Genomic DNA, 25395 nt, shown 5'->3' with positions numbered 1-25395 from the left:
GTAGAGATGCAGGTGAGGTCTTACAGGTGTTTCAGGGAGGTGTAGAGATGCAGGTGAGGTCTTACAGGTGTTTCAGGGAGGTGTAGATATGCAGGTGAGGTCTTACAGGTGTTTCAGGGAGGTGTAGTGGTGCAGGTGAGGTCTTACAGGTGTTTCAGGGAGGTGTAGATATGCAGGTGAGGTCTTACAGGTGTTTCAGGGAGGTGTAGAGGTGCAGGTGAGGTCTTACAGGTGTTTCAGGGTGGTGTAGAGATGCAGGTGAGGTCTTACAGGTGTTTCAGGGAGGTGTAGTGGTGCAGGTGAGGTCTTACAGGTGCTTCAGGGAGGTGTAGATATGCAGGTGAGGTCTTACAGGTGTTTCAGGGAGATGTAGTGATGCAGGTGAGGTCTTACAGGTGTTTCAGGGAGGTGTAGAGATGCAGGTGAGGTCTTACAGGTGTTTCAGGGAGGTGTAGATATGCAGGTGAGGTCTTACAGGTGTTTCAGGGAGGTGTAGAGGTGCAGGTGAGGTCTTACAGGTGTTTCAGGGAGGTGTAGTGGTGCAGGTGAGGTCTTACAGGTGTTTCAGGGAGGTGTAGTGGTGCAGGTGAGGTCTTACAGGTGTTTCAGGGAGGTGTAGTGGTGCAGGTGAGGTCTTACAGGTGTTTCAGGGAGGTGTAGAGGTGCAGGTGAGGTCTTACAGGTGTTTCAGGGAGGTGTAGAGATGCAGGTGAGGTCTTACAGGTGTTTCAGGGAGGTGTAGAGATGCAGGTGAGGTCTTACAGGTGTTTCAGGGAGGTGTAGATATGCAGGTGAGGTCTTACAGGTGTTTCAGGGAGGTGTAGAGATGCAGGTGAGGTCTTACAGGTGTTTCAGGGAGGTGTAGAGATGCAGGTGAGGTCTTACAGGTGTTTCAGGGAGGTGTAGATATGCAGGTGAGGTCTTACAGGTGTTTCAGGGAGGTGTAGTGGTGCAGGTGAGGTCTTACAGGTGTTTCAGGGTGGTGTAGAGATGCAGGTGAGGTCTTACAGGTGTTTCAGGGAGGTGTAGAGGTGCAGGTGAGGTCTTACAGGTGTTTCAGGGAGGTGTAGTGGTGCAGGTGAGGTCTTACAGGTGTTTCAGGGAGGTGTAGTGGTGCAGGTGAGGTCTTACAGGTGTTTCAGGGAGGTGTAGTGGTGCAGGTGAGGTCTTACAGGTGTTTCAGGGAGGTGTAGAGGTGCAGGTGAGGTCTTACAGGTGTTTCAGGGAGGTGTAGAGGTGCAGGTGAGGTCTTACAGGTGTTTCAGGGAGGTGTAGAGGTGCAGGTGAGGTCTTACAGGTGTTTCAGGGAGGTGTAGAGGTGCAGCGTGTGCTCCGCCCTCAGCCTGAGCTGCCGGCTCCAACAGAGTGCGGCTGCAGGTGGGGGGGTGTAGCAGCTGAAGGTGTGTGCCTTCTCTCTCTGGGTGTAGAACAGCTGCTCGATGGTGTCCAGCTCCAGCAGGAACCCCTGGAGCAGGTGCAGCAGGTGGGGGCGCAGCTGCTCCTGGATCACAGGGCGGTGCAGCATGAAGCTGAACATCTGCAGCAGCTGAAACACAAGATAACAAGGACATGGTTGTTCCAGAGTTACAGAGACACAGCAGCACTAAGAGTGCAGTCAAGAGAGCAATTCCATATCTACAGGTCACATAGTTCATGTAACAACCTGTACAGTGAGGAGCAGTCACACTGAGGCTGACGGAGGTCCCTCAGGTGATGGAGCACCTACTCCCAATGATGGTACCACAGCTAAGGCTAACTGGATGCTACCTGGACTTCAGCTGATGGTGATTAGTGAGTCTGTCTATGAACTGCATGATGTAACCCTGTCGGTCAGCAGGGGGCGCTCTCACACTCTGTGGGGTTGGCTGCATGATGTAACCCTCTGTCGGTCAGCAGAGGGCGCTCTCACACTCTGTGGGGTTGGCTGCATGATGTAACCCTCTGTGGGTCAGCAGGGGGCGCTCTCACACTCTGTAGGGTTGGCTGCATGATGTAACCCTCTGTCGGTCAGCAGGGGGCGCTCTCACACTCTGTGGGGTTGGCTGCATGATGTAACCCTGTCGGTCAGCAGGGGGCGCTCTCACACTCTGTGGGGTTGGCTGCATGATGTAACCCTCTGTCGGTCAGCAGAGGGCGCTCTCACACTCTGTAGGGTTGGCTGCATGATGTAACCCTCTGTCGGTCAGCAGAGGGCGCTCTCACACTCTGTAGGGTTGGCTGCATGATGTAACCCTCTGTCGGTCAGCAGAGGGCGCTCTCACACTCTGTGGGGTTGGCTGCATGATGTAACCCTCTGTCGGTCAGCAGGGGGCGCTCTCACACTCTGTAGGGTTGGCTGCATGATGTAACCCTCTGTCGGTCAGCAGGGGGCGCTCTCACACTCTGTAGGGTTGGCTGCATGATGTAACCCTCTGTCGGTCAGCAGGGGGCGCTCTCACACTCTGTGGGGTTGGCTGCATGATGTAACCCTCTGTCGGTCAGCAGGGGGCGCTCTCACACTCTGTGGGGTTGGCTGCATGATGTAACCCTCTGTCGGTCAGCAGGGGGCGCTCTCACACTCTGTGGGGTTGGCTGCATGATGTAACCCTCTGTCGGTCAGCAGGGGGCGCTCTCACACTCTGTGGGGTTGGCTGCATGATGTAACCCTCTGTCGGTCAGCAGGGGGCGCTCTCACACTCTGTGGGGTGCATGTTTAAACCATAGACTGTATAAACATGTTAAAGGTACCTTGGCTGAAGAGGCCGGCTCGCTGCAGTCCTGCAGAGCTCTGCAGAGCACGGACACCAGCCGCTGCTCCACCTGCTCCACCTGCAGCTGGAACTGATCCAGGAGCAGCCGGAAACCCTGAGAGAAAGGGGGGGGGGCGTCAGACGCAGCTCAGAGGCACACAGGAAGCTGCTTCTCACGGCTCTCACCTGCTGCTCGGGGTCGGTGGGATCACAGCTGCACTCTGACAGAGAGGTCACATGAAGCAGGAAGTCCTGATACACTTCCTGAACCTCCTCCGTCCACTTCCTGCCGCCAGCGCCCGACACCACCGCCTCCTCCAGCTGACGGAGCTGCAGACTGACCCTGAACACCTCCTGCACAGGGGGGGGGGCATCATGAGCACTGACAAGGTGTGTGTGTACCGTGTGTGTGTGTGTGTGTGTGCGTGTGTACCTGGATGTTCTGCAGGTGTAGCAGGAAGTTATCCAGGTGGAGGAAGACGAGGTGTGAAGGGAAGTCCCAGCTCTGAGCGGCCCCCTCCTGCAACACACACACACACACACACACACACACACACACACACACACACACACACACACACACACACACACACACACACACACACACACACACACACACACACACACACACACACACACACACACACACACACACACACACACACACACACACAAATACACACACACACACACACACACACACACACACACACACACACACACACACACACACACACACACACACACACACACACACACACACACACACACACACACACACACACACACACACACACACACACACACACACACACACACAGCTTTCAGACGTAGTTATTATGAAGTTATTACCAGAACTGATAATAATCCAATGCAGAGCCAATCATGTAATATAATACATTATTTATAGGGCTGTCAGTCAATTAAAATATTTAATCAATTAATGATTGTCCATAGTTAATCGCGATTAATCGAAAATTAATCGCACATTTTTTATCTGTTCTAAATGTACCTTAGAGGGATAAGTTTTGAATACTCTTATCAACATATGAGTGGACAAATATGCTTTATATGTTTGTTTATTATCATTTGAACAATGACAAATATTCTCATGAATATTAAACACAACAACCTGAACATTACAAATATTCGCTTCAATTCAACCTGGAACCTCTCTCATACAATAATACTGTGTGTGTGTGTGTGTGTGTGTGTGTGTGTGTGTGTGTGTGTGTGTGTATGTGTGTGTGTGTGTGTGTGTGTCTGACCTGCTTCATGTCCTGCAGCCTCCTCTTGCTCTGGATGAAGGTCTCTCTGAGGGTCTGCAGGGTCCGGACCACCAGGCTGACGTCCTGCAGAACCTTATCAGGACCCGACAGCAGACCCTTCAGCAGCTCGCCCCCCCCCCTGCAGGAAGTCCCTGCTCTGCACACACAGGGGGGGTTACAGTCAATACAGAATATCATAATAATAACAATAATAACAATAATAATACATGGGATTTTTACAGCGCTTTTCCTCATGCTCAAAGACTACAAAGCACTTCATTATGGAGTCAGGTGAAATACGGTCTGTGTGTGTGTGTGTGTGTGTGTGTGTGTGTGTGTGTGTGTGTGTGTGTGTGTGTGTGTGTGTGTGTGTGTGTGTGTGTGTGTGTGTGTGTGTGTGTGTGTGTACCCTCTGGATGAACAGGTTGCAGACCTCCTGCAGCAGCACCACCACCCTGCAGGGTTTACAGTAGAACTCGGAGCGGACCCACAGCAGCTGCACCTCCTCCATCACCGCCGCCATGTTGGCCTCCAGCTGCCGGACACACAGTGATGATGTCATCAGTACGGGTCAGAGGTTCCTGAAGAACATGACACGCTACAGCTACTTGTTAGCACGGCCTGGTGTGGTGTGTTCACATCGGTCGTCATTGGTGTTTACTCGCGTCACTCAAACTACACGCACTGGCCTGGAGGCGGGGCTTATCTCCATGTGATGCTAAACTGATGCTGAATAACCTTACAGCAGTTATTAGAAACATGAATGCTTTGGAGAGAGGGCGCACAGGAAGCAGCAACACACTTTAAACTGTTTCTGAATGGAGGAGGGTCTCTGTGTTTCAGGTCACACTGAAGCTACCTGCTGGAACTCCATCAGCTGCAGCTCCGCCAGCTTCTGCTGCACACGCTCCAGGTTCTCCGTCACGTCCTGCGCCTCCCTCAGCCCTGAGCACACAGCACCGCTCAGTATACATGCTGTTCACTTCCTGTTCTATCAGTGTGTGTGTGTGTGTGTGTGTGTGTGTGTGTGTGTGTGTGTGTGTGTGTGCACCTTGCTGCAGGTCTGTGTGGATGTCTCTGAGCGTGGACAGGTACACGCTGTCTGCCTGCTGGACGATGGAGGCCACCTGCTGTGCTCTGCTGCTGCTCAGCTGTAGGACACAGTGGAGAATACTTATAGAAGAATAGGAGGATGAAGTCCTCTCTAATGTCTCACATGCAGAGCACTCAGCACAGAGTGAACTTTGACCTCTGCTCTCAACCCATCCTAGGGTTAGGAGCAGAGGGTAGCTATTGTACACACAGTAGAGTGTGAGACCTGGAAGGCTTCTCAATACTCTAATTTCCCCTCCTCGACTCCTCTGTCCTCCGGTAGTGACCCGGAAATGGATTTCAGCGCGCCATGTTGAAGGGCATCTAATTTCTCTAAATGCACATCGAGGACCGAGGATCGAGCGCTCCGCCTCCGTAAGATGCGAGCGAGAGACACGAGGAGGAGACGCGAGGACAGAGGAGTCCTCAGGTATTAATTGGGATGTCCTCGTTCACTCAAACGTCACTTTTAAACGACGTCTGTTAATGATGACATGTGCACAGCTTTATCCCCTCTCATCGGTCTTAAAGGTGGGGTATGTCATTTATTTCAGAAACACTTTTTGTTATATTCCATGGAATGCTCTTAACATCCCGATAGCAATGAATACATTAAATGCTTTGACAAAAAATCCATCAAAAAATATCATCTGTGGAAGCCGTAGTACTGTAAAAAGCACGACCAATCATCTGAGCCGGCCCGGCTAAAATAACTGGATGGCCTACCTGCCTGTCAGCCTTCCATCTGTGCACAAACTTATCTCGTGCCCTCATTGGTCATGTGCGCGTTCGTGTGTGTTGGAGGAGGGGCTCTGTGAGGAAGTGGCAGGTTTGTTCCGGTTGTGGACTTTCAAATTCTAGCGCACTCGAGCTGGTTTCTCCAAAATGACATACCCCACCTTAAACTGAATAACCTTTAGAACCGGCCCATTTGTTGTTAAATATGTATTTAAATGAATGAATCTTTCTCTTGTTAGTCAAGGAATTCAATGTATGATGATTGGTCCTGCTTTTGTGTTCCGTTGTGGTGTAAAATGTAGCCTACGTTTAAATAAAAATATAATGATAGTAATGTGAAAGCCTTTACTCTGAACATGTGTGTCCTGTGGATCCCCACATTCACCACAAACCCACATTCAGGACTGTGTATTTTAAATAATTTAACTACTGAATATTTTAACACAAAACTATAAAATAATTGTTATTTATCAAGATCTAGCCATTTATGAAATAGCTTTCTTAATAGCTAGGGTTTTAGGGACGTTTAAGATCATTAAACATGACTTAAATTGTTAGTTTAACCTTAAGAAATGAATTGCACATAATAATTCCCACGGAGCTGTGAGCACTTAGACATTTATGGGACGCTTTCCCACTCATTCTTCCAGTTCTCCGTTTTCCTGTGTTGAAATGGACCAGCTGTGAAGGTGGGGCTTTTATACGAGTAGTGAAAACACTTCTGCGTAGTCTGCGTTCGTGTATCCTCCCTCACTCCTCCTCGACTCCTGCGTGTGCATTTCAGCTATTGGGACGTCCTTCAACATGGAGGAGGAGGGGGAAGAGAGGAGTCGAGGAGGGGTATTGAGACGAGCTTATGGTGTCTGTAGGACAGTAGAGTGTGAGACATGGTGTCTGTAGGACACAGTGTGAGAGTAGGACACAGTAGAGTGTGAGACATGGTGTCTGTAGGACACAGTGTGAGACATGGTGTCTGTAGGACACAGTGTGAGACATGGTGTCTCAGCTGTAGGACATAGTAGAGTGTGAGACATGGTGTCTGTAGGACACAGTGTGAGAGTAGGACACAGTGTGAGACATGGTGTCTGTAGGACACAGTGTGAGACATGGTGTCTGTAGGACACAGTGTGAGAGTAGGACACAGTAGAGTGTGAGACATGGTGTCTGTAGGACACAGTGTGAGACATGGTGTCTGTAGGACACAGTGTGAGACATGGTGTCTCAGCTGTAGGACATAGTAGAGTGTGAGACATGGTGTCTGTAGGACACAGTGTGAGACATGGTGTCTGTAGGACACAGTGTGAGACATGGTGTCTGTAGGACACAGTGTGAGACATGGTGTCTGTAGGACACAGTGTGAGACATGGTGTCTCAGCTGTAGGACATAGTAGAGTGTGAGACATGGTGTCTGTAGGACACAGTGTGAGAGTAGGACACAGTAGAGTGTGAGACATGGTGTCTGTAGGGCACAGTGTGAGACATGGTGTCTGTAGGACACAGTGTGAGACATGGTGTCTGTAGGACACAGTGTGAGAGTAGAACACAGTAGAGTGTGAGACATGGTGTCTGTAGGACACAGTGTGAGACATGGTGTCTGTAGGACACAGTGTGAGAGTAGGACACAGCAGAGTGTGAGACATGGTGTCTGTAGGACACAGTGTGAGAGTAGGACACAGTAGAGTGTGAGACATGGTGTCTGTAGGACACAGTGTGAGACATGGTGTCTGTAGGACACAGTGTGAGAGTAGGACACAGCAGAGTGTGAGACATGGTGTCTGTAGGGCACAGTGTGAGACATGGTGTCTGTAGGACACAGTGTGAGACATGGTGTCTGTAGGGCACAGTGTGAGACATGGTGTCTGTAGGACACAGTGTGAGAGTAGGACACAGTGTGAGACATGGTGTCTGTAGGGCACAGTGTGAGACATGGTGTCTGTAGGACACAGTGTGAGAGTAGGACACAGTAGAGTGTGAGACATGGTGTCTGTAGGACACAGTGTGAGACATAGTGTCTGTAGGACACAGTGTGAGACATAGTGTCTGTAGGACACATAGAGACAGACCTGCTGCTGGATGTGGAGCAGGTTCTTCAGGCGGTTCCTCCAGAAGTTAAACTCCTCGCAGGGAAGCGGCTTCAGGCCGTCCAGAACCGCCTGAGACGAGTCCTGCTGCAGGAACTCTGACACAAGCTCCGCCCACTCAATGATCATCCAATCACAGGCGTGGAGAAGCTTCAGGTCGGACAGCTTCCTGTTAGAGGAGAGAAGGAGGAGCTTCACTTTGACAGCTTCCTGTTAGAGGAGAGAAGGAGGATCTTCTCTCTGACAGCTTCCTGTTGGTGTGATGAACGCTGTCAGAGATGGATGTCTCACCTCTCGTCCACGTCGTCGTGGAGATCTCCATCGTGGTCCACATCCCCATGGAGACGGTTGTCATGGAGAGCATGGGGCTGAGGCAGGAAGGTGCGCCCGTGGATCTGAGCCTCCATCACCAGCGCCTCGTTCTTCTGGCGCTCCATGAACCTCAGTGCCTCCTCGGCTACACCGGCCGCCCAGCCGCCGCTCGGGTCCGGGTTACTGAGCAGCGGACAGGTGACCTTCAGGGAGGACACACCTGGTTACACTCAGACCTCATTCCTAACTTAAAACAAACTACCACCTTCACATGATCAGTAACTCCTAGCCTAGCCTAGCACCACTCAAAGGTCAAACTGGGATTGCTGCGATCAAAAAAGTGTTTTACTTTGATCGTGATCACCGCTGACCTTTCAAAGCACAACCAATCGGAGAGCAGCAGTAGGAAGGAAGGAACCAATCGGAGAGCAGCAGTAGGAAAGAAGGATCTGAAATGAACTGACATCTTAAAGTCAGCCTTAACTTGAATGAACCTTAACCTAATGTTAGCCCCAGTGTATGAATCAGTGATCACTACAGCCTCAATATTTGCATTATTCTAAGATAACATTAGTCTTAATGTTGGCCTTAGTCTCAAATTAGCTTCTCTCTTGAATGTTAGCTTCTCTCTTTAATGTCAGCCCTAATGTTAGCTTCTCTCTTGAATGTTAGCCCAATGTTAGTTTTTCTCCTTAATGTTAGCCCTATCTTTATCTCCTTAATGTTAGCCCTAATGTTAGTTTATTTGTTTAATGTTAGCCCTAATGTTAGCTTCTCTCTTTAATGTTAGCCCAATCTTTATCTCCTTAATGTTAGCCTAGTGTTAGCTTATCTCCTTAATGTTAGCCTAGTGTTAGCTTCTCTCTATAATGTTAGCCTCATGTTAGTGGTACCTCCTGGCAGACGGCGCTGATGCAGCTCACGGCGCCCCCCCCCCTGCACCTCCTGCATGATCAACATGTCTCTGATGTTCTCTGCGCTGATGACTGCCCTGCTGCTCCTGGAGAGAACCAGGACTTTAGAGGAGGTCTGAGAGGGGAAGGTGAGGCTGATGCAGAGCCCCGGGTCCCGGCACAGGAACAGATTGCTGTAGTCTGCGATGCTGAAGAAGCTGCTGAGGGTCACCTGGTTCTCCTCCTCAGACAGGAAGTCCCTCCAGACCTCCATCTGCAGCCCCAAGCTGCTCAGCGTGAGGCGGAGGATGACCTCTATACGCTCGTCCCTGCTGCCCTCCATCTGAAGGCTCACTGCTTCCCTCTGGAGACACTCTATAGACCGAGGAGGAACCGTGAGAAACTGTGAGAAACCGTGAGAAACCGTGAGAAACTGTTAGAAACCGTTAGAAACTGTGAGAAACCGTGAGAAACTGTTAGAAACCGTTAGAAACTGCGAGAAACCGTGAGAAACTGTGAGAAACCGTGAGAAACTGTTAGAAACCGCGAGAAACCGCGAGAAACCGCGAGAAACCGTTAGAAACTGTGAGAAACCGTTAGAAACTGTTAGAAACTGTGAGAAACCGTTAGAAACTGTGAGAAACCGTGAGAAACTGTTAGAAACTGTTAGAAACTGCGAGAAACTGTGAGAAACTGTGAGAAACTGGTATAAACCGTTAGAAACCGCGAGAAACCGTTGGAAACCGTGAGAAACCGTTAGAAACTGTTAGAAACTGTTAGAAACCGTTAGAAACTGTTAGAAATTGTGAGAAACCGTTAGAAACAGTTAGAAACCGTTAGAAACTGTTAGAAACTGTGAGAAACTGTTAGAAACCATTAGAAACTGTTAGAAACCGTGAAAAACCGCCAGAAACCCTGAGAACCGTTAGAACTTTATATAACGTTAGAACTTTATAATAACCGTTAGAACTTTATAATAACGATTGAACTTTATAATAACCGTTAGAACTTTATAATAACGTTAGAACTTTATAATAACCGTTAGAACCTTATAATAACCGTTAGAACCTTATAATAACTGCAGTAATTGCAGCATCTCTTGTAGTCATTATCATGTGTTCTGTTCCCAGGTTAAATATAAAAAGTGTCTAAAATGCTTTTAATGCAGAAAAATATGTAGGCCTATATTCAACTACACTGTATATTATATATTCAACTATATCCATAAAATAGATAGATAGATAGATAGATCGTACTTTATTGATCCCAAATTGGGAAATTGTTTTTGTTACAGCAGCATAAAAGGCATTTTACAATAAAACAAAATATACAAGAATAGAAATAAAATAAAATAAAATATAAAATAAAATATAAAATATACATGTCAAAATACAAAATAGAAAATATACATACAGATATTATATATATATATATATATATATATATACAAATATACAAATATATATATATTCAAAATATATGGAATTATGGAGTATTAAATATGAAACAGATTATGTGTGAGTAAAATGTACAAGGTGGTTTTATTTCTAGAGAAACTATGGAGCAGAGAGTTCTCTTCCAGCCAGAGGTGATTTGTTGTACAGTGTTATTGCAGTGGGCAGGAATGTTTTCCAGTATCTGTCCTTGAGACAGGGGAGCTGCAGCAGTCTGTTGGAGAAGGAGCTCCGTTGACTGTCCAGCTGCAGGTGGAGAGGATGGGTGGGGTTATCCATGATGGACAACAGCCTGTTCAGTGTCCTCCTCTCCACCACAGCTTCAAAGGGTTCCAGCTTGATGCCGATGACTGACCCAGCTTTCCTGATCAGTTTATTGATCCTGCAGGTGTCACCGGCTCTGATGCTGCCCCCCCAGCAGACCGCAGCAAAGAAGAGTGCACTAGCCACAACAGACTGATAGAAGATCTCCAGCATCTTACTGCATACGTTGAAGGATCTCAGCTTCCTCAGAAAATAGAGTCTGCTCATCCCCTTCTTGTACACAGCGTCAGTGTTGATCCTCCAGTTCAGCCCATTGTCTAAGTGCACTCCCAGGTACTTGTAGACCTCCACAACTGCCACATCCTCTCCCAGAATGCACAGGGGCAGAGGAGGAGATGTCCTCTTCCTCCTGAAATCAATGACCATCTCTCTGGTCTTGGCCACATTCAAAAGCAGATGATTTCTTCCAGTCCACTCAACAAAATCACCCACCAGCGCTCTGTACTCCTCCTCCCGTCCATCCCTTATACACCCTACCACTGCAGAGTCATCCGAAAACTTCTGCAGGTGGCATGACTCTGAGTTGTATAGAAAGTCAGAGGTGTATAAGGTGAACAGGAAAGGAGACAGCACAGTCCCCTGTGGGGCTCCAATACTACCAACCACCACATCAGACAGCACACTGCCCAGCCGGACGTACTGTGGTCTGTCCGTGAGGTAGTTGGTAATCCAGGAGATGGTGGACGAGTTTACCCTCATAGCCTGCAGCTTGTCACTCAGTAGCCGAGGCTGGATCGTGTTGAATGCACTGGAGAAATCAAAAAAGGTGATTCTCACAGTGCAACCCGATCCATTCAGGTATGAGTGAGCACGCTGCAGCAGGTAAATAATGGCATCGTCCACCCCCAGGTGAGGCTGGTAGGCAAATTGCAGAGGGTCAAGGAATGATCTCACCTGCGGTCTGAGATGGGCCAAGACCAGTCTCTCAAGCACCTTCATCACATGAGATGTGAGTGCTACAGGGCGATAGTCATTGAGCCCAGAAGGAGTTGTCTTTTTAGGGACCGGAACAACGCATGATGTCTTCCACAGCACCGGGATGGTCTCCAAGTGCAGGCTCAGGTTGAATATATACTGGAGAACAGGAGCCAGCTGGCGTGCACAGGTCCTCAGGACCCTGGGGCTGATACCATCAGGGCCAGCAGCCTTGCCTTGGTGGAGTTTTTCCATCTGACTCTGGACCTGTCCTGTGCTCACAGTGAAGCGGGGGGGGGGGGCTAGATGGAAGGGGGGATAGAGGGGGGGGGGGTCTGAGGCAAGATGAGCAGAGGGGGGGGGGGGTCAGCGGCAATGTGAGCAGAGGGGGGGTGCAGAAGCCAGGCTGGGTGGTGGAGGAGAGGTGTGAAGTGTAGGTGGTGAGCAGAGGGGGGATGTTGACGCCAGGCTGAGAGGAGGAGGTGAGGTGAGAAGAGGAAGTGGAGGAGACAGCAGCGGGCGGAGAGCTAAACCTATTGAAGAAGGTGTTCAGCTCGTTGGCCCTCTCCAGGGTGCCCACAGTCAGTCTGTCTCTCCCTTTGAAGCCAGTGATAGCCTTCATCCCAGCCCAGACATCCCTGCTATTGTTCAGCTGGAGCTTAGTCTCCAGCTTCTTCCTGTACGAATCTCTGCCCCTCCTCAAATTGTCTCTCAGTTGAAATAAACATTATTCATCATCAAATACACATTTATGCTGCTTTAACTACACAGATGTTTTCATTCATCATTAGTTTGTCCATAAATATAAAGACTTTTAAGACATAAAATGATCTACCTGAGAGAAATGTATATTAAATGATCAGAGAACAGTATTTCCTCTTCCAGCTGCAGTTATTTCACCCCTCTTCTCTGGAAAACCGTTCATAAAACCGGAGAAAACTGTTAAAAACGTAATTAAATCCGTTAAAAATTCATAAAATCCGTTGGTTTATTTAAATCCTAACGGTTATGGTGCCTTCAGCGTCTTTTATCCGCGTCGTAAACTACCAACTTCATCTGGTTATATCAGTTATTCCATACATGTTTCTTTTACAGTTTTCATTGTTTACATTACATTAATATAGTATTCTAATCTAGTGTCGTTATCATATCTAATTTGGGTTGTACGTGTTCTTGTTTGACTTCAAAATGCTTTTAATCTCTACAGTCGAATACAATACACGTTATTCATCATCCAAGACCCCTAAATATTGTTTTTAAAACACAGATGTTATCTTTTATTATTGTGTTCAAACTAAATAAAGTGCAGTCAAGAAAATAAATGATCTACATGAAAGAAATGTGTAGAAAATTCAAAAACCGACTAAGAAAACAATAAATCCTACTCCAGCTGCAGCCCTTGAAGGCATCATAAGGTGATTTTCTCATGGTTTACACGCGACACTGTTTTTACCTGTTGAATATTAATTAATGTTACAGTTAACTAAAGCAGACATATAACTAGTAACTCATTCGACAAACAGATGTGGATTTAATATTTGTTCTTATTCATTTTAATTCTTCTAGAATCTAGAACATGTTTTTCTAGAAAGATATAGTATGACGCCGCTGATCATACATTCTCGCGAGAACATAACGCCCGTAACGAAGCTGCCGTCTAACGCTCTATTTTATACTCATATTTCTGGAGCAAATATACAGTTTTTGACGAACAGAAATATTGTTTTCTGGCATCACTTTAACATTTTACGGGGGAAATCTGCATTTTGATATGAGGGCGCAGGCCGAGAGTAACGGGCCGTCTCCACGGCAGCGTTAAAAAAATCTTGGAGGTGGGCGTATCTGAAGCTTGGGGATTTTTTTGCGATCAACCAATCACATGAATCTCCCGCCCGCGACATACGAAGCCAAAAAGCCCGAAGTAAACTGGATATAAACTCCCCAAAACAGGCGAAAACATACCACTGTCTCTGCCACCTCCCTCCATGCCTGGCTCCTCCGGTTTATATCCCGGTAGGTCTGGTCATAAAGCACCGGGTGATTGATTCGCTACCGCTAATTTCTCCTCCATTTTTTGGAATATGAGGAAATGATCTGCGGTATGTCTCTCCCAGCATACACGCCGTTTGATTGGCTAGAGCTTGAACTGTCAGATTTGCGTACACGGGATTTGATTGGCTGACGCTTCCTCCTCAGCTTCAAAAGTTGAACATTGTTCAACTTTGGATCTTGAAAATCCTGAGAATCTCCGCTCGCCTGCCCACAATGCATTTCGGCGAAAGCGAAAAAAAGTGACGTCACCCCATTCAAAGTGAATGGGCAGAAGCGTTTCAAGATTTTTTAACGCTGCCGTGGAGACGGCCCGTTACCCGGTGCTAACTAACCCTGTCAATTATATTTAAGCATATGTGTGTTATACGAAGAAGTTCACTTCCTCTCTTGATTTAAATGAAACTATAGATCGAGGCCATGATGGATCTCCAATAACATGACTTCATCTGACCTTTGTTGTTAGGCAGAAATAAACTAATTTCAATGTTTTCACTTTATTTGAAGAACTTTCTCCCGCTGAGGGTTTAAACCGTCCTCCCGTCCTGCAGGGGGCGGTCATCCATCTGATCTCCACCAATAAGGAAACAGAAGAACCGGAAGAAGAAGGAGAACGCGCTGTGATTGGTTGTCGGGTCACATAAAGTCTCATGGCTGCTGCCTGGCTGCTCCTCTCTCAGACTGCGTTGAGAATCTGATGTTTTTTTCCAAAGATATCTCCATTAAATGTGTTTTTAAATCCTCCGGAGGCGTTCAGGAGCATCTGCTGCAGCCGCTGCTCGGTGTTCACGGTGAGAACAGTTCTTATTGAAGGATAACATGTTGTATCAGAGTAGTTACAGAGAGGAGATGCGCTGCTCCAGCAAAGAGACACCAGTTAACACATGTTGGATAAAGGCGCTCACTTTATATGTTAAATAATGAGAGTTAGTATAGTTTAGAAGTTACCGCTGTAACACGGTTTCCAAAGTACCTATTGCCCCACGTGATGCTGTGCCGAGCTTTCTGTATTATCCAGATCTCATGGAACTCATTGTTCTATCTTTTATCTTCTAATTATAGTGTTTTCGGGTAAAAAACACAAAGCAAACATGTGGCGGGAACATTTTAAAAGATGGCGGCCCCTGTGTGTCATCATAAATACGTTTGTCTTTACAGATGCGTAGAGCAAGTCCTTTAAGTTCACTTTAGAGTTACCTGTACTTTGAGTATTTCAATGTTATGACACTCTGTACTTTACTCTATATATAATATCTGCTCTTTGTTGTTCTGAGGTCTTTATACTTTATCACTGATTGTCTCTGGATCAAATCCTGATCAATAATATGTACTTCAACTCAGAGGCAGTGTACTACAACTCAGAGGTAGTGTACTTCAACTCAGAGGCAGTGTACTACAACTCAGAGGCAGTGTACTACAACTCAGAGGTAGTGTACTACAACTCAGAGGTAGTGTACTACAACTCAGAGGTAGTGTACTTCAACTCAGAGGTAGTGTACTTCAACTCAGAGGCAGTGTACTACAACTCAGAGGTAGTGTACTTCAACTCAGAGGCAATGTACTTCAACTCAGAGGTAAAGGGCGTACTCTTACTGAAGAACCAGATCAGAGTACTTCTACTTTTACTGAAGAACAAGATCAGAGTACTTCTACTTTTACTGAAGAACAAGACCCGAGTACTTGTACTCAAAGATCAGAGTACTTTTCCTCCTGAGTGAGCGTGTCTGAACTCCAGAGCAGTGGCGTTTACTGCAGTAAAGGATCTAATATTACATGGTACAAGTACTTCAGTAATACGAGTAAAGCCACCCTGTTGAAGTACTCTCTGTCTATTGTGTGTTTCAGATCAATTGTGAAGCTGACCATTGAGCGGCCCCGACCAAGCAAGGAGGCAGAGTTCAAATACAACCCGGTGTGGGCATTTATTCATCGCTGTGGTACATGATACACAGCCTCAATATGACTGTCATCAGCAACAAGGACACACACACTCACTCACACTAACAGGAAAACAGAGCCTAAATACCCACAGACTAATCAAACGAACAAGACACAGGTGAGGGTGGAGGAGACGACACAGGGCAACAGACAAGACGGGAGGGGGAACACTTTTCAAAATAAAACGGGAGACAGACAAACTAAAACAGACAGATGCACAAATTACATACAAACACACGCTGCAACGTTCCAGGTCGGAACAAACCAATAACGAAGCTATACCATCCGTAACGGAGGCCGAGATCTACGGGCCCAGAGATCACCATTAGTGATAGACCGTTAGAAATCTTGGCTTCCCTGCAAGGTTTCTGCTTCCCTTGTGCAGCATGGTTTCCTCAGAGGGGGGCGTGAAGTCGAAAGGAAGCTTCCCTTTCTTCCTCTCCAGCTCCAAAACTCTGACAGAGATTTGATCCTGAGGTTCGGGATCCCTCCGTTCTTCAGAGAGAGCATTGACTGCAACCTTTCCAGCTGAGGTCATGTTGAAGGTAAGCTCCAACAGGAAGTGGTCCTGATTTTCAGAATAAAAGTGTTTGTGTGGAAGTGATGAAACGAAAGGCCGATTGAAGCCCCCCCCAGCAGTCTGTTCTCAGAGGGGGGGGCCGTGACAAAACCCACCTGAAGCGTATTCTGACCAGCTGTCACTCACTCTCAGTACTGAAGGTTATTACATCTATCATTAAAGTGATAACCTTTATTAACAACCTGTCTCTCTAACAGACGACCTGCAGCCGAGGACCTCCACCTGACGGTGAGTGATGTCACAGGGGGCGGGGCTTAGTTGTTGGTGTTTATCATCAGGGTTATATCTCTGCAGCGCCTCCTGCTGCGTTCAGGAGAAACGGTAATCTTCAGTGTCAGGGAGATGATGTGAACAAAAGGCTGAATTGTAGCCCCCCCAGCAGGTTGTTCTCAGAGGGGGGGGCCGTGACAAAACCTGACCGAAGCGTTCGTCTGATCCCAGCTGATGCTAGTGATGCTAACATGTTGCTAATGCTAGTGATGCTAACATGTTGCTAATGCTAGGGATGCTAACATGTTGCTAATGCTAGGGATGCTAATGTGATGCTAATGCTAGTGATGCTGATGCTAACATGTTGCTAATCCTAGGGATGCTAATGTGATGCTAATGCTAACATGTTGCTAATGCTAGTGATGCTGATGCTAAAGTGATGCTAATGCTAGTGATGCTAATGTGATGCTAGCCTCTCCTTTAAAGAGTCCTCTCTACGGGGACTTGCAGCTGTCTCTCAAACAGCTGGAGCTCATCTCCTGCCGTCACAGCAGTTTAACATGTTGGAGAAAAGCGCTCTCTATATTTTAAATAATGAGTTGGTATAGTTTAGAAGTTGCCGCTGTAACACGGTTTCCAAAGTACCTGTCGCCCCACGCGATGTAGCGCCGCTCTCATTACTCTCCGGTCTCTACATCAGCGCCCTGTGCTGAGCTTTCTGTTATATCCACATCTCATGGAACTCATTGTTCTATAGTTTATATCATTATACTGTTCATAATGTTATTTAAGAAGCAAAGGACAGTAAAGGATCTAATATGACATGGTATAAGTACTTCAGTAATATGAGTAAAGCCACACTGTTGAAGTACTCTGGTACAGGACAGTAAAGGTAGTGCTGCTGGAGAAGTACCCTACTTTAAAAAGTGCTCCGAAGCCTCTGTGGGGACGCGGCTGTGCCTCAGGAGCTGGAGCTCAGTGTAACTCTAACGGGCTTCAAGTTGGTAATCTGTAACCTCAACGATGCAGTTCTCTTTCTGTGTTAGTTTCATGTCCTTATATATCCATGCTGCTCTGGAGGAGGACTTCAGTTTCTCACTGACTCGTCTCCAGCTGCTACATGATGAGAGAGACTTGAACAATACATCTTACAATCTATCTATTGTGTGTTTCAGGTCACCCCCCCCCCCCCCATCATGTTGAAGGTAAGCTCCAACAGGAAGTGGTCATGATTTTCAGAATAAAAGTGTTTGTGTGGAAGTGATGAAACGAAAGGCCGATTGAAGCCCCCCCCAGCAGTCTGTTCTCAGAGGGGGGGCCGTGACAAAACCCACCTGAAGCGTATTCTGACCAGCTGTCACTCACTCTCAGTACTGAAGGTTATTACATCTATCATTAAAGTGATAACCTTTATTAACAACCTGTCTCTCTGACAGACGACCTGCAGCCGAGGACCTCCACCTGACGGTGAGTGATGTCACAGGGGGCGGGGCTTAGTTAGTGTTTATCATCAGGGTTATATCTCTGCAGCGCCTCGTGCTGCGTTCAGGAGAAACGGTAATCTTCAGTGTCGGGGAGATGATGTGAACAAAAGGCCGAATTGTAGCCCCCCCAGCAGGTTGTTCTCAGAGGGGGGGGCCGTGACAAAACCTGACCGAAGCGTTCGTCTGATCCCAGCTGATGCTAACATGTTGCTAATGCTAGCCTCTCCGTAAAGAGTCCTCTCTCATCCTGTTTTGGAGCTTTCAGATATAAAACGCGTTGTTCAAACTAATGCTTTTGGTTTTGCACATGAAAAACTGGAATTTGAATATGAAACAAATGTATATTAAACCAATGTCTGTATCTCCTCAGACTCCACCCCCTGCAGGTGAACTCCCCTCAGACTCCGCCCCCTGCAGGTGAACTCTCCTCAGACTCCGCCCCCTGCAGGTGAACTCCCCTCAGACTCCGGCCCCTGCAGGTGAACTCTCCTCAGACTCCGCCCCTGCAGGTGAACTCTCCTCAGACTCCGCCCCTGCAGGTGAACTCCCCTCAGACTCCGCCCCCTGCAGGTGAACTCCCCTCAGACTCCGCCCCCCTGCAGGTGAACTCCCCTCAGACTCCGCCCCCTGTTCCTCACACACCTGTAGACACACCCCTGTTCCTCACACACCTGTTCCTCACACACCTGTACGGTTTCTCTGTGTGAATACGTTGGTCTGTAAATAACGTTGTCAGCTTTGCGCTGACCCTCGTTGTGTTTATCATATTTGTATTTCCTGTCTTAATGTGGTGTTTGCTGCTGTTGTGGAAACATCAATAAAGTTTAATTTATATTAAAGCTCCCATGTCATGCTTTTCCGGTTATTACCCGTCCCCTTGTGTGTTATGAAGGTTTTTATGCATGTAAACGGTGTGCAGAGTCAAAACCCTCAAAGTACACCCTGTAGCGAGTAAAACTCTAACACAGAAAATACCTCCCCAAAACGCCTCGTTGGAGATACGTCACTGCCCATTTGAGTCTTCCATTTAGTTCCGGGTACCGCCTGATGTCATGCGGTACCCGGAACGAAATGGACCAATCCCGAAGAGCTATGGCCACACCAGCAGCGGCGTGTTCCTCCTCCAGAGGTTCGAAGAACCGGCATTTCACAGACGAAAGCTTCCAAAACATTGCCCAGTTTGAGGCCGGATATGCACAGCTTGTTTGGACCGTTTGGAGCAGGGGAAGATCTGGGTATACAACCTGTAAGTTTGCATTGTTATTTGTGTATTTATCAAACAAGACTGTTTAAATGTGTAAACTGTGTTGGACTGCTAAGCCATTGACACAGTGCTAACTGTGCTAACTAAGTTGCTAGAGTTTCCATATATCAACTCTAATATCAGCAGATGGCCTTGCATACATGTATCTCATAGCAGGAGAATGTCTGCATTCACACACAAAATACCTATTGACAGTATACTGCGGGTGATTTGCCGGTCAGTCGCGAAACGTAATTACATTATAGCTGGCGTAGCGATCTAACACACGGAGCTTGAGCTAGTTTTGGTCAGAAAAACATTTTTGTGATGCTACGTTGCTAGCGTTTAAATATATCAACTACAATGTCAGCAGATGGCCTTACATGTTTGTCATGGCAGGAGAATGTCTGCAGTCACACACACGGAATACTCATACAGTATACTGTACTGTTATTTACCGTACATTGTGACCGTACATATACTGCATGTAGCTAACGAGGCTAGCTGTATGCTAGCGCAAAACAATGTATTCATGCAAGTTACATTGTATGGTAGCAGAATACCCGTATACGATTGCAATTATAAACACGTTATTGCTAGCCTAATATGAACCACTAGCTTTTGTTCATAGTAGTTTTATTACACTGCATTATAGTTGCCTTTCCTCCAAGCTAACGTTCATATCGTGTTAGCTACCAAGGTAAACAAAGCTAGGTTAGCATATTAGCAGGCAAGCTGTTCATTACACAACTACTACTAACGAATCTAAAACAACTAAGTTTCTCTAATATTTTGTGATTTGCATTTGATTTCGTCCAGCCAGATCCTGGCGGACAATCCATGACGGGGAAGGGATTCTACTACTACTGAGGCGTCGTGCTAAAAGGCACCGCACCGCACCGGCTGTGCGCAGGCAAGAGGAGGAGGAATGGATGATATACCGTGTATATATGTATATTTATGTTCATTTTGTACATTTCTAAAAATAAAGTTTAATGGAAATACTTAGTAGGCCTATCCTTTCTTCCCTGAATTCATATATAGCAAACCATGATTTGATTTCTCATCAAACAGTAGTAGTTTATAACGGGTAAAAATAACTTACTCTTTGTTATGAGAGTAGCTCGTAGGCCACAACGGAAAGACAAGGAGACATACACGAGTTTACAAAACCACGGCACATTTATTGTGGTAAATGCAAAGATAGGTGGTTGAGAGGATCGCAGAGTTAGTCTTCCTGCAGCCGCTTTGGAGAGAGACTGGGGCCGTAGTGTCCGGAGGTGTCCGTGATCGTGCTGATTAGCTTCTTCAGCTCCACCCCATCGTAAGACAAAGGCCCTGGGGCCGTCACACTCTTCTATAACAACAGTTAAAAATATATATGTATATAAAATATACCGCTGTACCGACGCCATGATAAGACTGATGTTACGCTGAGAGCAGCCGGGAAAAGCACTGACATGGGCGCAGCCTCTCTGGTGGTTGACTAATCAGAACGAGTGGCCGAGCTGACCAATCGGAGCACACTAGGCTCACAGGGAGGGGGGGGCAAGAGCTCCAACGAGTCGTTTAGTGGAGAAAGTGAATACTGCTGAATACACATGCTTGACAGAGATGCTGTATGCGAAACCAATGTGAGTTTGGAAAATTGCACAGTATAAATCTATTTTAGTATACCTCAACAATGTAATTATGATCAGTGGAAATGGCCATGACATGGGCCCTTTAAAAGACTTGAACCCTGTTTTTAATTACATTCAAGGTATTACATTTTGTAGCTTGTTTCCAATAAGTATATGAACTGTCCAAAGAGGTTGTATTCTACAGTGTGCCTGAATGTAATCATTGCGTAGGTGTGTAGTGTGATTCTGTGTAGTTTATTTATGGCATCCCGTTGGATTTGACGTCATCTGAACAGGACATCGCACGCTCACTGCTTGATAGCGCGCGAAGGTTCGTTTACGCCGGTTGTTAAACAACATCGTTATGGGGAAATGCAAGTCTGCGTCCAAATGGTTGGAAGATAAGGAGGAAGGACAATCAATACTGTATATAGTAAATGTGAGGTAAAGTGTGTCGCCAAGGTAACCGGTTAGAACTCAAAGTGGCGATGAGGTAGGGCTGTGCAATTAATCATATTTTAATTGCAATTACGATTTTGGCCTGACACAATTACGAAAACAACATAATCGAAAACTGTTATTTAGCTTTTGCTAGGTTGTGACAGTGCACTGCAACCTATTTGATCATTAATTTTGGTCTCATTTATTTGTATTTATCATATTTATATATGTTTAGTAGCTTGAAGTGCGCTCCAAAATATTTGTTTATTTTGATATTTAAATGCATCATTTATTTTTGTATTGGTTTTTCAGTTGAATTATACGTTCAGGGTAATCAACAGTTAAAAAGATACTGTTCAAATTATTGTTTGCATTTTAAAGTCAATGAATAATCGTATTTAATCGTGATATCAATTATTGACCCAAATAATCGTGATTATGATTTTTGACAATGTGATCACTTTTCAATTTATCCTAATAGATATTTGTTTATAAATATAATTAGCTTGTTTAATGAGATGTCATGAATCAGTTCATCTTTGAAAAAGTTAAATGAGCCACAAATGTACTGTCTCAATGTTTTCAATGTAATGATCGACAATCCTTTTCTTTTTTAGAAGCAAAGTAAAAGACATTGATACTTTAATACAGGGGTGTCAAACTCACGGCCCGGGGGCCAAATCCGGCCCCACAAGAGTTTGCAAAGAATATATGTTTGTTATACGGTTACATGGCGATTTACAGAAGGACGTTGCCCATACATGGAGCACAATGCATCTCAGATTTGACTTTTTTCCTCAGATTTGACTTAATTGACTTTTTTTCCAAATGTTACTTTTTCTCAAAATGTCACCTTTTTTTCGTTTGTTTGTTTGTAGCCTTTATTTAACCAGGTTAAAAAATCCCATTGAGATCAACGATCTCTTTTTCAAGGGAGACCTGCGGTACATTAGTTACACATAAAAACAAACAGAAAACAAAAGGACATCACAACATAATTACAGGGGTATACATTAGCAACCTATTCACAATGACAGGTATCTAATAACATTTCATCCAGCCGTGCTTTAAAATGATGCAAGGGAATCAAAATGCTCAGTTTCAATATTTTTTGCATAGTGTTCCAAGCCAGAGGAGCAGCGCACATAAAAGCTTTAGTACCTAGAACAGTCCTAGCACTTGGCACATGTAAGAACACATCCTGGGATCTCAGGCAATAGCTACTTGCCACTCTCCGTGAGATCAAAGAGCAGATATAAGTCGGTAGTTTACCCAGCATGGCTTTATATATGAACATGTACCAATGACTGAGCCTCCGTACAGTAAGTGAAGGCAGACCTGCCTTGGCATACAGGGTACAGTGATGAGTAAGTGCTTTACAGTTAGTAACTGTGATAGGCGGCATCTAACCTTTCCAGGCAATGGGCAGGTGCATTCATATACATCAAATCACCATAGTCCAGCACAGGTCAAAGGTCACAGAGCCTTTTCCTGGCTTCAAAAGAGAAACAGGACTTGTTTCTGAAAAAGAAACCTAATCTAACCCTCAGCTTTTTAAGCAGATTAATGACCTGAAGTTTAAAAGTAAGACAATCATCAAGCCAGATACCACGGTATTTATAACAGGTAACCACTTGGAGTACTTGTCCTTGCATAGTCACAATATCCAAAGCAGTCTCTGGAGTCTTTTTAGCTTTAGAAAAGAGCATTACCTTGGTTTTCTCAACATTTAAAAGAAGCTTTAGTTCAGACAGCTGAGTCTGAATAATGTTAAAAACAGCCTGTAATTTAACAACCGCCTCCTTAATGGAGGGACCTGCACAGTACATCACGGTGTCATCCGCATAAAAATGCAAAGTAGCTTCATCCACATTTTCACCTAAACTATTGATGTAGATTGAGAATAAAAGTGGACCTAAAACAGAACCTTGAGGAACACCATTAGTAATGTTTAACCACTCAGAAGACAGCCCATCAAAATGAACACATTGGGACCTTTCAGAGAGGTAGTTCACAAACCACCCCACTGCATGGCTGGATATGCCAATACTGAGTAGTCTCTGCTTTAAGATGCGATGATCGACGGTATCAAACGCTTTGGAAAGGTCAATAAATAGAGCTGCACAACTCTGCTTATTATCTAAAATACTCGTAATGTCATTCACCACTTTCATTGTGGCAGTGATGGTGCTATGTTGCTTTCTGAAGCCTGACTGATGTTTAGACAGGATATCATTTTTACATAGAAACTCCTTTACCTGCTCACTCACTAGGCGTTCAAGAACCTTAGCCAGAACTGATCATTTAGAGATGGGCCTATAATTATTTAAAACAGTTGCCTCCCCTCCTTTCAGCAAAGGCAGGACATACGCTGACTTCCATAATTTTGGAATTGTGTTTGTGCTGAGGGAGAGGTTAAAAAGAGAAGTGAGAGGTGGAGCAATAAAATCTGCAGCTATCTTTAAAAAGAAAGGTTCTACGTTGTCCGGGCCGGCCGGTTTCTTAGGATCTAACTTAGATAAAGCTTCACGAACAACATCAACAGTAAAAGGAGTAAAACTGAAAGGGTTTTCCAGACCACATTGTTCAGAGTCACAGACTGTGGTGTTCACAGAAGCAGAGTTAGTCACAGAATCAAACATAGAACCGCAGGACACAAAATGCTCATTAAAACAATGTAACATAGTGGCCCTGTCCGATATAGAGCCAGATGCTGTGGTAATGCACGGAGGTAGCTCATTTCGGATCTCACCGGTGGATAGCGATTTTATGGCTTTCCAAAATTTCCTAGGATTATTTAGGTTTTCTGTAGTAACTGACAAATAGTACTTCGACTTAGCACTTTTGACCTGTGAAGTGAAGCTATTTCTTAGCTGCCTAAAACGCAGCCATTCGACCTCTGAGCCTGATTTCCTAGCCTTTGCCCAGGCCTTGTTTCTCTCATGCAGGAGACTGGACAGTTCAGCAGAAAACCAAGGATCGTCTCGTCCCTTTACTCTAAAAGTACGTAGGGGTGCATGTCTATCTATAATTTCCATAAAACCAAGATAAAAATAAGACCATGCAGTTTCAACATCAGCACACAGATCGATTTTTCCCCAATCAAACCCAAACAGATCATGAACAGAACCCTGCTCCACAAAATGTTTTATGTGTCTCTTAATAATAATACGGGGTTTAACCTTTTGGACCTTAGTGTCCCTAATTGTGGCTACAGCACAGTGGTCACTCACATCATTTGCAAATACTCCCACAGATGGGTATTTATAGGGAACATTAGTTAGAATGAGATCAATTAGGGATGATTTATTAGGGGACTTAACGTTAGGGCGAGTAGGACTGTCAACAATCTGAGTAACATTCAGAGAGATACAAAGGTTTTTAAAATCCTCTGATACTGCAGTTAACCAGTCCCAGTTCAAATCACCCAGTAGCACTATTTCCTTGTAGTCTAGTTGTGATAAAAGTTTTGCTAGTGAAGACAAGGAGTCCTTGACAGCTGAGGGGGGTCTGTAACACCCCACCACCATGACCTGTTGACCCTTTGCCACTTCTATATTTAAGGCTAACAATTCGAATTGCTTACTGACAGATTTGGAGATCAATGTGGTTACACTGAACTTATTCTTAACATAAATGGCAACTCCACCACCTTTATTAGGCCGGTCGGTACGATACACATTATAACCATTTAAGGATATGTCAGAGGCCAAAATAGTTTTATTTAGCCATGTTTCTGATAACACAATGACGTCAGCGTCAGTCGAGCTTGCCCAAATGCGGACAAAATCTAGTTTACCTAACAGACTGCGCACATTCAAGTGGATGAAACCCAACCCAGACCTAGCTTTAAAATCAGCAGGAGTAGTGATCTGACTACTACTACTGGGCGGACCAGGGTTAGGTTGAACATTTCCTGACAGTAATAACAACAAAAAAAACAGGCATCTTTTCCTCTTAATCGACACACACACATTGTCATCTACTTTAGAATCACCGGAAAAGTCTGCGAGAGTTTGATT

The 25395-nt window shown here is 45.7% G+C and overlaps 2 protein-coding genes and 1 long non-coding RNA gene across 3 annotated transcripts in view; 1 reads left to right on the top strand and 2 right to left on the bottom strand.

The window, feature by feature from the left end:
* LOC117487459 (dynein heavy chain 17, axonemal-like) overlaps positions 1-9456 on the bottom strand; it is a 15399-nt gene extending 5943 nt beyond the window's left edge. The window contains exons 1-11 of the mRNA XM_034136082.1: positions 9114-9456; positions 8200-8440; positions 7891-8077; positions 5049-5148; positions 4857-4942; positions 4420-4532; positions 3998-4154; positions 3163-3249; positions 2916-3083; positions 2728-2844; positions 1296-1546 (exon numbers count right to left, since the gene is read on the bottom strand). Coding sequence (XP_033991973.1) covers positions 1296-1546; positions 2728-2844; positions 2916-3083; positions 3163-3249; positions 3998-4154; positions 4420-4532; positions 4857-4942; positions 5049-5148; positions 7891-8077; positions 8200-8440; positions 9114-9456 — 1850 coding nt within the window. The remainder of the gene's footprint in view (positions 1-1295; positions 1547-2727; positions 2845-2915; positions 3084-3162; positions 3250-3997; positions 4155-4419; positions 4533-4856; positions 4943-5048; positions 5149-7890; positions 8078-8199; positions 8441-9113) is intronic.
* Positions 1-25395, bottom strand: part of LOC117487470 (GTPase IMAP family member 9-like) — a 406332-nt gene that overhangs the window by 112091 nt on the left and 268846 nt on the right. The gene's annotated exons all lie outside the window — the stretch shown is intronic.
* Positions 16297-18620, top strand: LOC117487457. Its single transcript, XR_004556368.1, has 3 exons — positions 16297-16338; positions 16571-16601; positions 18500-18620. It is a non-coding gene; the product is annotated as an uncharacterized LOC117487457 (long non-coding RNA).

This window comes from Trematomus bernacchii, unplaced genomic scaffold (genome assembly GCF_902827165.1).
Source record: "Trematomus bernacchii unplaced genomic scaffold, fTreBer1.1, whole genome shotgun sequence".
Classification (NCBI taxonomy): Eukaryota; Metazoa; Chordata; class Actinopteri; order Perciformes; family Nototheniidae; genus Trematomus; species Trematomus bernacchii.
The sequence above is the reverse complement of the archived record's forward strand: the minus strand, read 5'-3'. Positions and strand labels throughout refer to the sequence as shown.